Raw genomic sequence first — 15,927 nt, 5'->3', positions numbered from 1 at the left:
ACTTAGTATTTATATATATTTTTTTCATTCGTTGCCTTTGGACATCTATGTTATGTAGATCACTTGTTTTGGAGTGATCATGATAAATAAAGCAGTGGTGAATAAACTTCTTCTTATCAAAATAAATAAAAAAAGATCCCAAAGAAAAAGCTTTCAAATAGTGGTGTATTTTCTTTCTCCCCAAAAATATAATTCATGCTATAGAGAGTTAACGTTACTGGCATTATGGTGACTAAATAAGGTGCTTTGCTTGTATGTTTATGTATTTATCCTAAACAAGTATATATACCTGTCAAACTGCAATTCTCTGATCCAGCATTAATTCACTAGTGTTTTAAATTAATCATAATTATTTTAAAGACTATAACCGTTCTGTTCTGGATTGTCCTTTTTAAATTGTCCTTAGCTATGAGGGTCGTGTCTGTATTATGCAGCATGTGTGAAGGCACTCTGCTCAGGAGTGAAACAGGAGTAAAAAAAGTAAACACCCCCGATATATATAATATATATAACAGCATTACCACTCCCATTATTACAGTGTAGAGTAAAGCAGCAGATTTTAAGGCATCTATCAAATTCATACATCACTGCTCACCTTCAGCAGATCTGCAGAGTTACAGACAAAGCGAATGTTCTGAGAAAAATCAGTGTTTTTAATAAATAATCCCTCTTACACCAAATAAATATATATACAGCTCTGTAAAAAATGAAGAGAGCACTTCAGTTTCTGAATCAGTTTCTCTGATTTTGCTATTTATAGGTTTATATTTGAGTAAAATGAACATTGTTGTTTTATTCTATAAACTACAGACAACATTTCTCCCAAATTCCAAATAAAAATATTCTCATTTAGAGCATTTATTTACAGAAAATGAGAAATTACCTAAATAACAAAAAAGATGCAGAACTTTCAGACCTCAAATAATGCAAAGAAAACAAGTTCATATTCATAAAGTTTTAAGAGTTCAGAAATAATCAATATTTGGTGGAATAATCCTGATTACTTTTTAATCACATTTTTTTTCATGCATCTTGGCATCATGTTCTCCTCCACCAGTCTTACACACTGCTTTTAGATAAATTTATGCTGCTTTACTCCTGGTGCAGAAATTCAAGCAGTTCAGTTTGGTGGTTTGATGGCTTGTGATCATCCATCTTCCTCTTGATTATATTCCAGAGGTTTTTAATTTGGTAAAATCAAAGAAACTCATCATTTTTAAGAACTCTCTTATTTTTTCCCCGGAGCTGTATATGTAATTTTTATAAGCATTAAACTGCATGCTTAGGTCCATATATGTAAGGCTATTGAACAGGGCTGCAACAATTAATCTGCATAATCGACAAAGAGATTATAAACATTTTGCTTCGACTTTGCATTTAAATAGCATTTAAACCCCAAATTCACAACAGGGTGATATTCATTTACAGAGATGCGATTCACTAATCTGAGAAATATTTATTAATTGCAGCCCTAAAGCCAAATATGACTTTAAATATTAAATAATTACAATATTTGCAACTCAGATCCAAAGCGCATTTAAAGGTGGTTAAAAATGTGATAATCAAATTTGCACAGATCGTCTCAGTCTGGACGTTCAGATCGATTGATATGATTGATATCGACTGACATCAGATGTGATTGTGATGTTCAGACAGGCAAATCCATAATCAGTCTGATTTAATAACAGATCTGAGACTCAAAGATTATCCAATTCACCTGCTTCGTTTTGAGATTTCATATTCCACCTTAGATGCTGCATTGGTTAAGATCCGGGTGCCACTGTTGTACCATTTAAGGTGGAATGGAGAATTCTATACATGATTCTACAAAAAGAAAGAAAGAAGCTGTATTGAATATGAATGTAACTTATTAAAGCTTCTCTGAAGTGGGAGTGTGTATAATGACTTAAGTACACAGTTTAATGCTAACATAAGCTTTGATTACATATTAGCCACATTAGCTTTACAGCTTTACTGTAAAGCTGAAGATGCTGAACTTTATTTGGTGTGAGAGAGAGGGAGAGAGAGGGAGAGAGAGATCGCTTAACGTCTGATTTTTAACCGAACTTTCGCTTTAATAACGTTAGCGCTGCTGCTGTAGGAGTTACTTCTCGTCGCTGAACCTTAGCCTATGAAACGCCTCCCTCACAGACTCCTCCTGGTCTCTGGAGACGGCCACGCCCTCGTCCCCGCCCACTCCCAGAACGCTGCTCTCCAGCACGTCGTCCTTTATCTTGCGCTTCGTCAAAACCACAGGCTCCGCCCCACTGAGTACCGCATCGTCCACCTGCGTGCCGTCGGCTCCACTGAGGACCAGGTAACAGGCGTGACGACCACGCTCCAGCAGAACCGCTGAAGAACACACACACACACACACACACACACTTACAATTAATACAGAACAGTAAACTCGCCAACAAATTCAACTACCATATTTTCACACTATAAGGCGAACCGGATTATAAGGTGCAATATGCGACACTAGTAAGGAACAGGGGTGTCACCATATAACAAGTTAATATGTTACGACACTATGTCCAAATATTTATGAACACCCCTTCTAATGACTGCATTCAGTTACTTTAAGTTGCACCCATTGCTGACACAGATGTGCAAATGCACACACACAGCTTTCCGAAGGTGTGAAGAATTTTTTTGTTGAGAAAAATTTACCCTGATAAATCACTTTTTACACCATTATAACACCGATAATGACATAGACATTATATATATATATATATATATAGACTCCACATAGCCTGCTTCCTGGCGCCGGCTGCTACGCTATGCAGAGTCTATGTATATATATATCTATGTCATTATCAGTACAGTGATGGCGGCGCTTGGAGCTGAAGCTAGTAGTGTTATAGGATGTAAACAGTGGTGTTTAATGAGCTTCTTCTGCACTTTTTAAGTTATTAATGCCTCGTTTTAAATGTCAGGGCTCTCCGGATTCTAGTAAGGAGGTGTGGAGCTACTTTGAGCTGGATAACGGTGTAAAAAGTGATTAATCAGGGTAAATTATGCCCCGTATCTCCCAGTCTGAAGGGTGTTTTGGATAAACTGTTAAAATTTCTGATCTCTGAACGCTGTGGGAGAGCGGAGGTGTGCTATTCATCAAAGATAAGAACTCAGGTGTGTGCAGGTGTGGTGGGTCACAGTATAAACCGATAGGGAGTCAGAATGGTATTTGTTTATACTTCTCTACATCCAATCACAATCAGATTCACTCTATCTGGATGGAGAGGTTTATCTGGATAGGGGTTTTATTGAACGATGAGAAGCCGGAATGAAAAAAAGCTGAAATGAAACAGGAGTAACGAGGCTGTTTTTATAAAAAATGTAAGGAGGAGAAAGTTCAGATAATTGTGTGAAAATGTCAAATAAGTAGTGCAGTAAAAAAAGATAACCTACATTTGTACTTAAGTGAACACTGTAGTGTGAGTGCACTACCTTTGAAGGACATTATGTTCTGGGTGGGATTTCTTCTCTCTAACAGCACCTGAGGGTGGTTTGGGTGCAGCAGGAAGGTGGAATGCTCTTCTGCAGCAAAGCTCTGCAAACACACACACACACACTATATATTACACACATTATTTATTACACACATTATTTATTAGTAATATATTAAGGGTTTTTTTGTTGATTTTGCTTTTTTTTTTCAGTGCCAGTCATGTTTCTGTTTTACTCATGAAGTTTGTTTCAAACTTACATTTATTTGAGTTATTCTTAATGCTGAAATTATGAATTGGTGAAGATTTGAGCATTGATTGTAGCCAGATCAAGAATCTATAATGTAGTGAAGCCCTGTACACTGGATAAAGGGATTGATTCAGAAATAAAAAAAATATCAAATCGTATTATTATTATTATTAGTAGTAGTAGTAGTATTAGTATAATTAGTATTATTATTAATTTTACTTATAGATTAGTTGTTTTTCTTCTGTTCATTATGTATTATTATACTTTTCTAGACTATTTATAAACTTGCTGGGTTTTTCTACATGTATATGTGGTTTTGCTCCCTCATCGCCTGGACTGATTAAACTCCTGCTCCCACCATTAACAATTAAATTCTGTCCTGCACTGGAAGATATTCTGAGGGGTCCTGCGAGTCCTCTACAGAATGGTGAGGGCGTAGGAGCATCGTATGAACGTTTGAGTGGATGTTTTTAAGCGTAGCTCCTTCAACCACAGATGCAGCTCCCCTCCTTTGGAAGGCAGTAGATATACCTACGCTATGTGGTGTCCCAAAACATCTCTGATCTTTCTGTGCTGGGGAGGTAGTTAGCTGTGTGTGTGTGTGTGTGTGTGTGTGTGTGTTTGTGTGTGTGTGTACTCACGGTCTTGTTGCTGTGTGAGAGTCTCTCTCCCCACAGCATGAACACAGAGTAGGAGTTGAGTGTGAGGACGGACGTTGGTCTGGGGCTCTGAAGCCAGAACAGTAAACTCGCCGACCACAACACCCGACCCGTCTTACCATCCAGAATCACCACCTGCAGAGCACGCACACACACACACACACACACACACACACACACACACACAAATAATACAGAACATTAAACTCACTGACAAATTCAACTACCGTATTGTTGTGCACTATAGGTCACACTATCAATAATGTCTATTTTCTGGTCTATTTTCATACTATAAAGCACATTATGTGACACTAGTAAGGAACAGGGGTAGCACTGTGTTTCCCTTATAATTCAGCTGCTAAGCTAAGTAAACAAAACAGAAATGTTAACGTTTCCTTTCAAGGTCAAACAAGTGCTGTATGTGAATCTACACAGATTTCTCTCCTGAGTAAAGCGCTTTCGTTTATTTCCAGTAAGTTTAGATTTACATATTTCCACTAAAGCTAGCCGTGGCTAGCAGCTAATGCCAGCCAACAGCACTACACTGGAGAACCCTGAGTGCCCCAGTAAGTCAGGGTGCTATCAGCTAGGGGTTCCTCCCATGTAGTTTGTTTTAACATGGTAAACACGCAGACTACAGTCTGATATACTCACCTCTGAACACCAAAAAAAGCTAGCACTTAGCATGGTTAGCAAGTAATGCTAATGCTGCTCCAGCAGTGCTAGCCAGGGTTAGTAGCAGGCTACACTCCGATAATACTCAACTCTGAACGGGGAAAGAGCTAGCACTTAGCGCTGTGGTTAGTAGCTAATGCTAATACTGCTCCAGTCTCAGTGCTGGAGAACTGAACTGAAACTCCTGTATAACTCTGTACTTCAGTGGAGTGTCTTTACTGCTCCTTAATACCTGACTGATAGAATTCATACATAAGGAGCACCGGATTATAAAGAGCTCTGATGATTTTTGTAAAAATTTAGGTGCACCTTATAGTGAGAAAAATATGTGAGGCAAAGTTATATTTATTTAATTTTATTTAATCTAGCAGAAAGTCTTCTCTAGACAATACTTTTTATTTAATACATATTTATTAACATGATTTTTCTGTTGTTAATTATGAGTGCAGTACTCACTCTCTTGGTTGTATTGCCCTGGTCCTCCTCCAGCACGACATCAGGAACTCCATCAGTATTATAATGCCCAAATGATGGAGTACTGGAACACACACACACACACACACACAGTAATGCAAAATTATCCAGCAGAAAAGCACTGTATCAGCACCAGGTGTGTCTCTTTTCATTTGTAATGCTGTATAGGTGTGTGTGTGTACCTGAGCAGCATGCTGGTGTTAGTGGTCCAGCTGATGCTGAGTGTGTGCGTGTTGAGTAGCTGCACACTGGTGGGCGTGCAGAGCAGCACTGAGGGGGAGGAGTCTCCTGAACCCTTTACCAATAAAACTCTCCGCAGAGACCCCAACCTACAGAAAGAAAGAGGGAGTAAATTTAAGAAAATTAAAAATTAAGAGTAAGAGAAAGTTATATTTTAGTAGCGCATCCCACATGGGAACAGTACTAGTCCCTGTCCCTGTCCCTGTCAGGAATTGTAGTAAGTCCTGTCCAAACTGATTGATTATTGTGTACTTTTTTTTCACACTATAAGGCGCAATATCAATAAACATCTATTTTCTGATCTATGTTCATACACAAGGCGCACCGGGTTTTAAGGTGCATTATTTTGGATGTTAATCTACACAGATTTCTCTCCTGAAAACTGGAAGGCTACAGTCCGATATACTCACCTCTGAAGGGTGAAAGAGCTAGCTAACGCTTAGCGCAGTTAGTGGCTAATGCTAATGATGCTGCTGCTCCAGCAGTGCTAGCCAGGGTTAGCAGCAGGCTTCAGGCCAATATTACTCACCTCTAAAGGCAAAAGAGCTACAGCTTAGCGTGGTTAGTGGCTAATGCTAATGCTGCTCCAGTCTCAGTGTATAATTCCTGTATAACTCTGTACTTCAGTGGAGTGTCTTTACTGCTCCTTAATACCTGACTGATACAATTCATATATAAGGAGCACCGGATTATAAGATGCACTGATGATTTTGGGGAAAATTAAAGGATTTTAAGTGCACCTTACAGTGCGAAAAGTGTGTGTGTGTGAGAGTGTGATTACGTGCGTGTGTGATTTACTCGTATAGTGGGATCAGTCCAGCCGGTTTGGCTCTTTTCTCCCAGCTGTCTTCTTTCTTTAGACTCGACTTCAGACCAGCTTTCTCAGCTAAACGCCACAAACCCACCGCATACAGACCCGCATCTGAGAGAGAGAGAGAGAGAAAAAGATACAGAGAGAGACTGTTAGTATTATAATACTTGATTATTTTAATTACTATAAATATTATTATTACTATTGGTATTATTATTGTTGTTATTACTAGTGATATTATTGTTGTTACTATTGTCTTTTTTTATGGATGTTTAGGTTAACATTTGCGTTGATGTCTTACTGTATGTTCGGTTTTTGACATTTGTGTCCTTTGGAAACATTCTTTTTTAAAACACTCATGCTAATAAGGCCAACTTGAATTGGATTGAATTGAAAGAGAACAATAATAACTGAATGGCACTTACAGTATAAAGATACTTAATCTAAATGATTATTTTTTTAGATATATTATTATTTTTTATATAAGATCAGATATAATAAATTGTGTGTGTGTGTGTGTGTGTGTGTGTGTGTGTGTGTGTGTGTACCTGTGTGTAGCAGTAAATACTGAGCCCCGCTGGATGTGGTGAACTGCAGGTGTTCTAAAGTCTCTCCTGAATCCATGTCCACCTTTGAGCCAATCACATTCCCCGATTTACCTGAGAAAAACACCAGCTCTGTCTGCAGAGAGAGAGAGAGAGTTTGTTTTAGCTGTTTTAATTAGGGGTGCAGATCACAGTTATCTCATGATAACGATAATATATCACAACATAATTCTTTATGATACTTCACAGTATCATAGAGCAATACCAGCAATTATTGATCAAATAAATGGCTTAAGTTGTTTTGAGACTCCACCCCCTGACTGACTGGCCGCATTCACTTCCTTATTTTTCCAGAGGCGAGACTCCACCCCCTGACTGTGACTGGTACTTATCACTGCCTCATTTTTTCTGAAACTCCTCCCCCTCACTATGATTGGTCGTATCCACAGCCTTATTTGTTTTGAGACCCAAATCCATGAATGTGATTGGCCAAATTCGCTGCCTCATTTTTCCAGGAACTCCACCCCCTGACTGTGACTGTTACTTATCACTGTTTTATTTGACTATGATTGGCTGTATGCATTGCCTCATTTGTTTTGAGACCCAACCCCTTAAATGTGATTGGCCCTATTCACTGCCTTATTTTTCCAGAGACCCCACCCCCTGATTGTGATTGGTACTTATCAATACCTCATTTGTGCTGAGACTCCACCCCCGACTGTGATTGGCCGTATTCACTGCCTCATTTGTTTTTAGACCCAACCCCTTGACTGTGATTGGTCATATTCACTGACTCATTTTTTCAGAGACTCCACCCATTGACAGTAACTGGTACTGTGATTGGTTGTGTTTTTAGCATTATTTGTTCTGAGACTCCACCCCTTGACTGTGAACGGCTGTATTTACTGCCTCATTTTTTCCAGAGACTCCACCCCCTGACTGTGATTGGTCATATTCACTGCCTTATTTTATCAGAGACTCCACCCCCTGACTGTGACTGTTACTTATCACTGCCTTATTTGACTATGATTGGCCGTATTCACTGCCTTACTTGTTTTGAGACCAAACCTCTTGACTGTGATTGGTTGTAATAACTGCCTTGTTTTTCCAGAGACTCCACCCCCTGATTGTGATTGAATGTATTTACTTCCTTATTTGTTCTGAGACACCTCCCCCTCACTGTAACTGGTACATTTTACTGTCTCATTTGTTCTGAGACTCCTCCCCTGACTGTGATTGGCCATTGTAACTGTGTGTCTCTTACCGGAATAGGTGTGTGAGCCATTGGTGGACGGTTATATGAGAACACAGCGAAGTCGGCGACTCCGTCACCGTTCAGATCAGGCAGAGTGATGACCGGGAGATTCCCGTTAATAACGGGAGAGCGGTGTCTCTGCCACGAAATCACACCTAAACACACACACACACACCTTTATTAGTGTCTGTTAAAGAGACCCATAGCTCCGCCTCTTTCACACCTGTGCTGCAGGTGTTTGTTTGTTCAGCTGCTGTGTGTGAGAGACTGTGCAGTACCTGTGTGTGAGAGACTGTGCAGTACCTGTGTGTGTGAGACTGTGCAGTACCTGTGTGTGTGGGACTGTGCAGTACCTGTGTGTGCGTGAGACTGTGCAGTACCTGTGTGTGCGTGAGACTGTGCAGTACCTGTGTGTGTGAGAGACTGTGCAGTACCTGTGTGCGTGTGAGAGACTGTGCAGTACCTGTGTGCGTGTGAGAGACTGTGCAGTACCTGTGTGCGTGTGAGAGACTGTGCAGTACCTGTGTGTGTGAGACTGTGCAGTACCTGTGTGTGTGGGACTGTGCAGTACCTGTGTGTGCGTGAGACTGTGCAGTACCTGTGTGTGCGTGAGACTGTGCAGTACCTGTGTGTGTGAGAGACTGTGCAGTACCTGTGTGCGTGTGAGAGACTGTGCAGTACCTGTGTGCGTGTGAGAGACTGTGCAGTACCTGTGTGCGTGTGAGAGACTGTGCAGTACCTGTGTGTGTGAGAGACTGTGCAGTACCTGTGTGTGTGTTGATGGCTGTGAAGTTGTCAGCGTGAGCCACCAGACAGGTTTTTCCTTTCCCTTCGTCTCCGCCCACTCCACACTGCACCCAATCAAATTCAGCCGCTAAAGGCCGCTCCCACAGCGTCTCGCCGTCGGTACCGTCGACTGCCAGCAGGAACAGGCAGGGGGGGAGCAGTCCTGTAACACAAGCAGCACAAACACAGTGCAGGAGATCACCATCAGATTTAATATCCTGTTTATCTACATACGTCAAAAACTGTCTTTCAATTCTACAGTACCTTAGTACCTCACAGCTCTTCACAATACTCCACACAACTCGAGTATCCCACAATAGTACCTCACAATAGCCCACAGTACTTCACAGCACCTCAGAGTATCTCAGTGCCTCACAGTACCTCACATTATCCCATCATGCCTCATAGTACTCTACAGTACCCCAAAGTACCTTACAGGCCCTCACAATCTAGAGTAACAGAACAGACGTAACTCATTTTGTTAATTTGACACTTTGGAGGTGGTTGCTAGGGTGCTGCTAGGTGGTTGCATTAGTGTTCCAAATGGTTGATATGCTGTTGCTGTAATGTTGCTGTAATATCACAATATTTTAGGGTATTTATGGGATAACAATATTCTTGGCGATATAAAAAAAAACTGAATTTTTGTAAACAGAATAAATATAAATAACTTTTATTTATTATACAAATAGAATAGACCCTGGTTTTGCCAATATTATTGCGTACAATATGATATGGCACAGCTCTAGTTGCTATAATATCTCAGCTGGTTGCAAAGGGGTTGCTACGTGGTTGCTATGCTCTTCTAAGAGGTTGCAGTACTGATGCTAATGAGGTTCCATCCAATGATATCTCAGCTGGGTTCTACAAGTGCTGGATGTTAATCTACACAGATTTCTCTCCTAAAAACTTAGTTTATTTGGGTGAGTAAAGCGCTTCTGTTTATTTACAGTAAGCTTAGATTTCCAGATTTTCACTAAAGCTGGGTGCAGCAGCATTAGCATTAGCAGCTAACCGCTACTGTAGCTGGATAAATCTGAAATGCTGCATCGTGAGGTAGGGTCCAGGTAGATGTGTGTTAATGTGTGTGTTCGTACGTGTGTGTGTGTGTGTGTATTCTGACCTTCTCTAGTGCAGGTGTTGTTCATGCTGCCCTCCACACTTTTATACATGAAGAAAACGTCCTCCACTTTGTCTTTGTTGGCGTCTCCCATCGCCAGGAAATCATACGTAGCTGAAAATAAAACATCAGAAGAGAACATAAGAGGGTGTGTGTATACTGTGTTTACTGGTACTGTACTACACTGTGCTAAACTGGTCTTATTAATTAACTACATTATTCCTCTACAGTGTGCTATACTGGCCCTTTAAGAAATAAATATGTTATAATGAGCCTTAAACGCACTCAATGTTATTCTGTTGTCTTTTTTCTTGTGGTCTTGCAATCATTCACTGTACTGTAAAATGCTGTACAAGCCATTTAATGTACTATAAAGTACTATATTGACCTGTTAAATTAACTATTATCATCAAGTACTCTACTGGCCCTTTATAGTAAATGCTTTATTCATTCTTCAATATAGTAAAGTGGACTATACTGCCCCTTTATTGCATCATAGTGTGCTACATTTTTGTCCTATATTGCATTATAGTGTGATATACTGTGATGCACTATTTTACTGTGATGTCAATTTAATGTACTATACTCTGTACTGTGATACAATATAATATCTTTAACTTTTCTATTAAACTGTCTTTAATCTACTGTAAATGTACTGTAATGGTCCTTAATGTACTTTGACGCACTACAGCATCACTTTAATGTGTGTGTGTGTTTGTGTTACCTGCGCTGGGCAGGGTGCGGTTCCAGGTGCGCAGGTACTGCGGGCGGACAGGACAGGGCAGGATGAAGGAGAAGGCGAAGACGACGGTGAGACAGATGAAGAGAGACAGGAGGAATGCGGCCGTCCGCCAACCGGAGAGTTTATTCAGCCGCCCACAGCACACCTTCTTCTCCTTACACGCCCCCTCCACCTGCTCACCTTTCAGGGGCTCCGCCTCCGCCGGCCGCTCCGCAGAGTCAGACATCTCTACATACAGACAGACAGACAGACAGATAGATAGACCGACAGAGAGAGAGAGAGGTAAATATGGGCTGCAAATGGTGTGCAGGTGTAGAGATGCAGGTGGACAGGTGTAGAGATGCAGGTGGACAGGTGAAGAGATGCATGTGCGCAGGTGTAGAGATGCATGTGCGCAGGTGTAGAGATGCATGTGCGCAGGTGGAGAGATGCAGGTGCGCAGGTGGAGAGATGCAGGTGCGCAGGTGGAGAGATGCAGGTGCGCAGGTGGAGAGATGCAGGTGTAGAGATGCAGGTGCGCAGGTGGAGAGATGCAGGTGTAGAGATGCAGGTGCGCAGGTGGAGAGATGAAGGTGCGCAGGTGGAGAGATGCATGTGCACAGGTATAGAGATGCATGTGCGCAGGTATAGAAATGCATGTGCGCAGATGTAGAAATGCATGTGCGCAGGTGTAGAAATGTATGTGCGCAGGTGTAGAGATGCAGGTGCGCAGGTGTAGAGATGCAGGTGCGCAGGTGGAGAGATGCAGGTGCGCAGGTGGAGAGATGCAGGTGCGCAGGTGGAGAGATGCAGGTGCGCAGGTGGAGAGATGCAGGTGTAGAGATGCAGGTGCGCAGGTGGAGAGATGCAGGTGTAGAGATGCAGGTGCGCAGGTGGAGAGATGAAGGTGCGCAGGTGGAGAGATGCAGGTGCGCAGGTGGAGAGATGCAGGTGTAGAGATGCAGGCGCACAGGTGTAGAGATGCAGGTGCGCAGGTGTAGAGATGCAGATGCGCAGGTGGAGAGATGCAGGTGCAGAGATGCAGGCGCACAGGTGAAGAGATGCAGGTGCACAGATAAACCCATGGCAAGTGTACAGTATTTGTATAGCACCTTTCACGCACTGGCAATTCAGTGTGTTGTACATAAACAAGAAAAATTACAAAGACATAAAACTAAATAAAAGCAGGTATGCAGGTGTGCAGATGCAGGTATGGTACCAGCAGTGTGTTCTGGAGTGTATTGTTTGTATACTGTGTGGACTAGGGCTGCATTGCAAATGTTCACATTTTTTGACAATATATATAGTGATATTAAACAATGCAGGGCCCATGATGTCACCAGCCCCGCCCCCCACCTGCGTGCAGTCTTACGTCCAGACCAATCAAGAGCTGAGTCAGTCCCGCGCTCTCAAAACCCGAGGAAAACAGCAAAACATCAGGAATCTTCCCTTTAATCAGGCATTTAAATGGCTTTTTAAAAGGTAAATAAGAGCGTTTGTTTTTCTGGGATTAAAAGTGTGAATTCAGCTGTAACTGGAAATATCTGCACTGCTAAACTGTGCTGCACTGAGGTGCACAGCTTTCCACATGTGCTCACGTTTACAAGCATGTGCCCAACCATGTGGATGAAGGCCATGCGATTACCTCCTGTTTACTCCTGCCCCTCCCCCTCGCGCTCCCCCTCCCTCTGTGCGCTTCTCAGGTAGCAGCAGCCTGTCACTCACACAGACACAGAGACAGCGCTGTGTATCTACTGTACTTCTTGTGTCAAGAATTAAAACATTGCAACATGCCGTGTTTAATTTAATTGCCTTACGTTACATCACACATCCTGCGATGTAACTATTGTGCATGCGCACATCACAGTGACAATGCTTGTAGTGTGCATGTGTGTATATAGTGGGTGCAGTGTGTGTATGTGTACTGTGTGTGTATATGTAGTGTGTGCAGGTTTACAGGTGTGCAGATGCAGGTATGTTAGCAGCAATGTGTTCTTGCTGCTCAGTGTATTGTTGTGCACTGTGTGTGTGTGTGTGTGTGTGGAGATCTCCTGACCCCGTGGCCCCTCCAGCTGCTGGTGGGCTCCAGAGGGTTCCAGGGCCTATGGAGTAAACAACAGCCAGGGACACAAAGCGTCTGCAGCAGGACGAGCGGGACGGGGAGGACAGAGGGACGGGGGGAGGACTGACATGCAGCAGCTTGGCAGGCAGTTTAAATGAGAACCCTCCGGCCAAAACAACACAGCACTCCACAGCCAAACACACACACACACACACACTCGGAGTAAACAAAAAAAGAAAACATTCCTTAAAGGGCTGATACAATATATCCAGCTCTGGAAAAAATAAGAGAGCACCTAAAGTAATGAGTTTCTTTGATTTTACCAAATTGAAAACCTCTGGAATATAATCAAGAGGAAGATGGATGATCACAAGCCATCAAATCATCAAACTGAACTGCTTGAATTTTTGCACCAGGAGTAAAGCAGCATAAAGTTATCCAAAAGCAGTGTGTAAGACTGGTGGAGGAGGAGAACATGATGCCAAGATCACACGATAAAACACTGTGATTGAAAACCAGGATTATTCCACCAAATATTGATTTCTGAACTCTTAAAACTTTAGTTGAGGTCTAAAAGCTCTGCATCTTTTTTGTAATTTCAGACATTTCTTATTTTCTGCAAATAAATGCTCTAAATGACAATATTTTTATTTGGAATTTGGGAGAAATAAACCTATAAATAGCAAAATCAGTGAAACTGATTCAGAAACTGAAGTGCTCTCTACATTTTTTTTCAGAGCTGTATACACATAGAAAATAAGCTCTCTTCTTATTGGCTGTCACTTTCTCACACCCGTTATAACTTCAGTGTGAGTGGGTGGGGCTAAGCTTCTGTCAGCTGAACAGGTGGAGGAGATACCTGCATGTGTTGTGTGCTGTTTTTATGACATCACAAAAACAAGGAATTTCACAATAGGCTGTTTTTGCACTTTAGCTTTCATATATTAACTGCGTACACAGTTTAGTACTCTAAACCTGCTACATTATATTTAAGAGTGTTTTATCTTAAAAGAAGGAAGCATTGTTTTTCCAAGATTCTGTCCCTTTAAAACACAAGGAGCATGACCACATCATCATGGAAAAACGAACTCAGCTCAGAATCGAGCTAACCTAACTTACTTTACTTCAGAACTCTACCGCATTATATATTACTTAACTATTTTATAAATAATATAAATCTCGTTCTTTTCTAACAGGGTGATCCAGAATTATGAAATATTTATAGGGTTATATTCTGAACAAACATCTAAAAGTACACATTCACTTTATTCTTTTATCATCAGAATATTATGTGAGTTAAATGAAACTATTTTGTTAAATATCTATTAAAGCAGCTTTAAAACACTAAGCACTAAAGTAGCTAAATCATCCACAACTCATTAAAGTAATCAGTTCTGTTTACTTTAATCAAAGTAGCTTATTCTACCAATTTAAAAGATAAATTATTATGGTATATTCGTTGTATACGATGTTAATAAAATGTTAAATTATTATTCACTATAATAACTCAAAATAAGGCAATAAACGCTTATAAAACGCCCATAAGGTCATTTAAAAGGGGTTGAAGTTGGAATCTTCAAGTCCACCTTAAATTATAGCTAACTACACTGTAACTCTGTGAGCAGAGCTGAACTCCGCTACACTGTAACAGATGGGTCATTTAAGGTGGACTGGAAAGTTCCAGCTGAAACCTGGCAATTCGAGTCGAATCACACAGAGCTGATTGCTGCTTCTGTTTACTTTGCGATTCTGTGAGAAATTAAAAAGTTCTGATCTGATTAAACCCGTACAGAACCGAACACTGACCCGGTTAAACCCGGTAAACCCGGTTAAAACCGTAGCTCTTACCGTGCTGAGAGTTTAACGGTGTTTTTCCAGCTGTAGGATCGGGAGCAGCTGATCTGAGTGTCAGGCTGAGCGTTTACAGCACCATACTGCTGTTAGCTTAGCATCCCCGGCTAACGACGACGGGGCGCCCTCAGGGACAAACCACACAGCCACTGCCGGGAATCAGTTCATTAAAAAAAGAGTCGATTCTTCGGTTCGATGCATTTGGGAAGCGAGAATCGATTTCTGACAAATGTGTAAATGCACATACACAGCTTATCTAGTCTCTGTATAGAAGTACTAGAATAGAATAGGCCTGCTATTTATTTTGGTAGTCGACTAATCTGACGATTCTTTTTTCTGATTAGTTGATTGGTTGTTGCAATTTTTTATTATTTTGGTAGTTGACTAATCTGAGGATTATTTTTCCCGAATAGTTGATTAGTTGTTGCAATTTATGATTTTTTTTTTGTAGTCAACTAATCTGACTAATTTCTGATTAACTGATTAGTTGTTTCAATTTATCATTATTTTGGTAGTTGACTAATCTGATGATTATTTTTCGGATTAATTGATTGGTCGTTGCAATTTTTTATTATTTTGGTAGTCGACTAATCTGAAGATTATTTTTCCCAATTAGTTGATTAGTCATTGCAATTCATGATTATTTTGGTAGTCGACTAATCTGATAATTATTTTTCTGTTTAGTTAATTAGTCAATGCAGTTTTATAATTATTTTGGTAGTCAACTAATCTGATGATTTTTTTTTCTGATTAGTTGATTAGCCAGCATTTTTGCCATTCCACCATCAGCTCGTCTTGTCCTTGTAGAGAAGTTCTACCAATAGTATTTAATAGTGTTGTAACAAATTAATATTGTGATATTTGACTAAACTGTTGATTGTTTTTTAGTTTAGTCATCAGCTTCCATCATCCCTTTCAATGCTTTCAGACCTCCAATAATGCAAAGAAAACAAGTTCATATTCATAAAGTTTTAGGAGTTCAGATATCAATATTTGGTGGAATAACCCTGTTTTTTTATCACAGTT

The 15,927-nt window shown here is 40.8% G+C and overlaps 1 protein-coding gene across 1 annotated transcript; it reads right to left on the bottom strand.

The window, feature by feature from the left end:
* Positions 1-1,041: 1,041 nt before the first annotated feature.
* fam234a (family with sequence similarity 234 member A) lies at positions 1,042-15,045 on the bottom strand. The gene is made up of 12 exons (XM_049480073.1): positions 14,899-15,045; positions 10,992-11,237; positions 10,271-10,381; positions 9,128-9,310; positions 8,371-8,516; positions 7,110-7,242; positions 6,549-6,672; positions 5,693-5,839; positions 5,493-5,574; positions 4,344-4,496; positions 3,454-3,556; positions 1,042-2,352 (listed from the first exon to the last, which is right to left on the bottom strand). The coding sequence occupies exons 2-12, from the start codon at positions 11,233-11,235 to the stop codon at positions 2,105-2,107; spliced, it is 1,674 nt and encodes a 557-aa protein (XP_049336030.1). The 5' UTR covers positions 11,236-11,237; positions 14,899-15,045; the 3' UTR covers positions 1,042-2,104.
* Positions 15,046-15,927: the final 882 nt, after the last annotated feature.

This window comes from Astyanax mexicanus, chromosome 6, assembly GCF_023375975.1.
Source record: "Astyanax mexicanus isolate ESR-SI-001 chromosome 6, AstMex3_surface, whole genome shotgun sequence".
Taxonomy (NCBI): Eukaryota; Metazoa; Chordata; class Actinopteri; order Characiformes; family Acestrorhamphidae; genus Astyanax; species Astyanax mexicanus.
The sequence above is the reverse complement of the archived record's forward strand: the minus strand, read 5'-3'. Positions and strand labels throughout refer to the sequence as shown.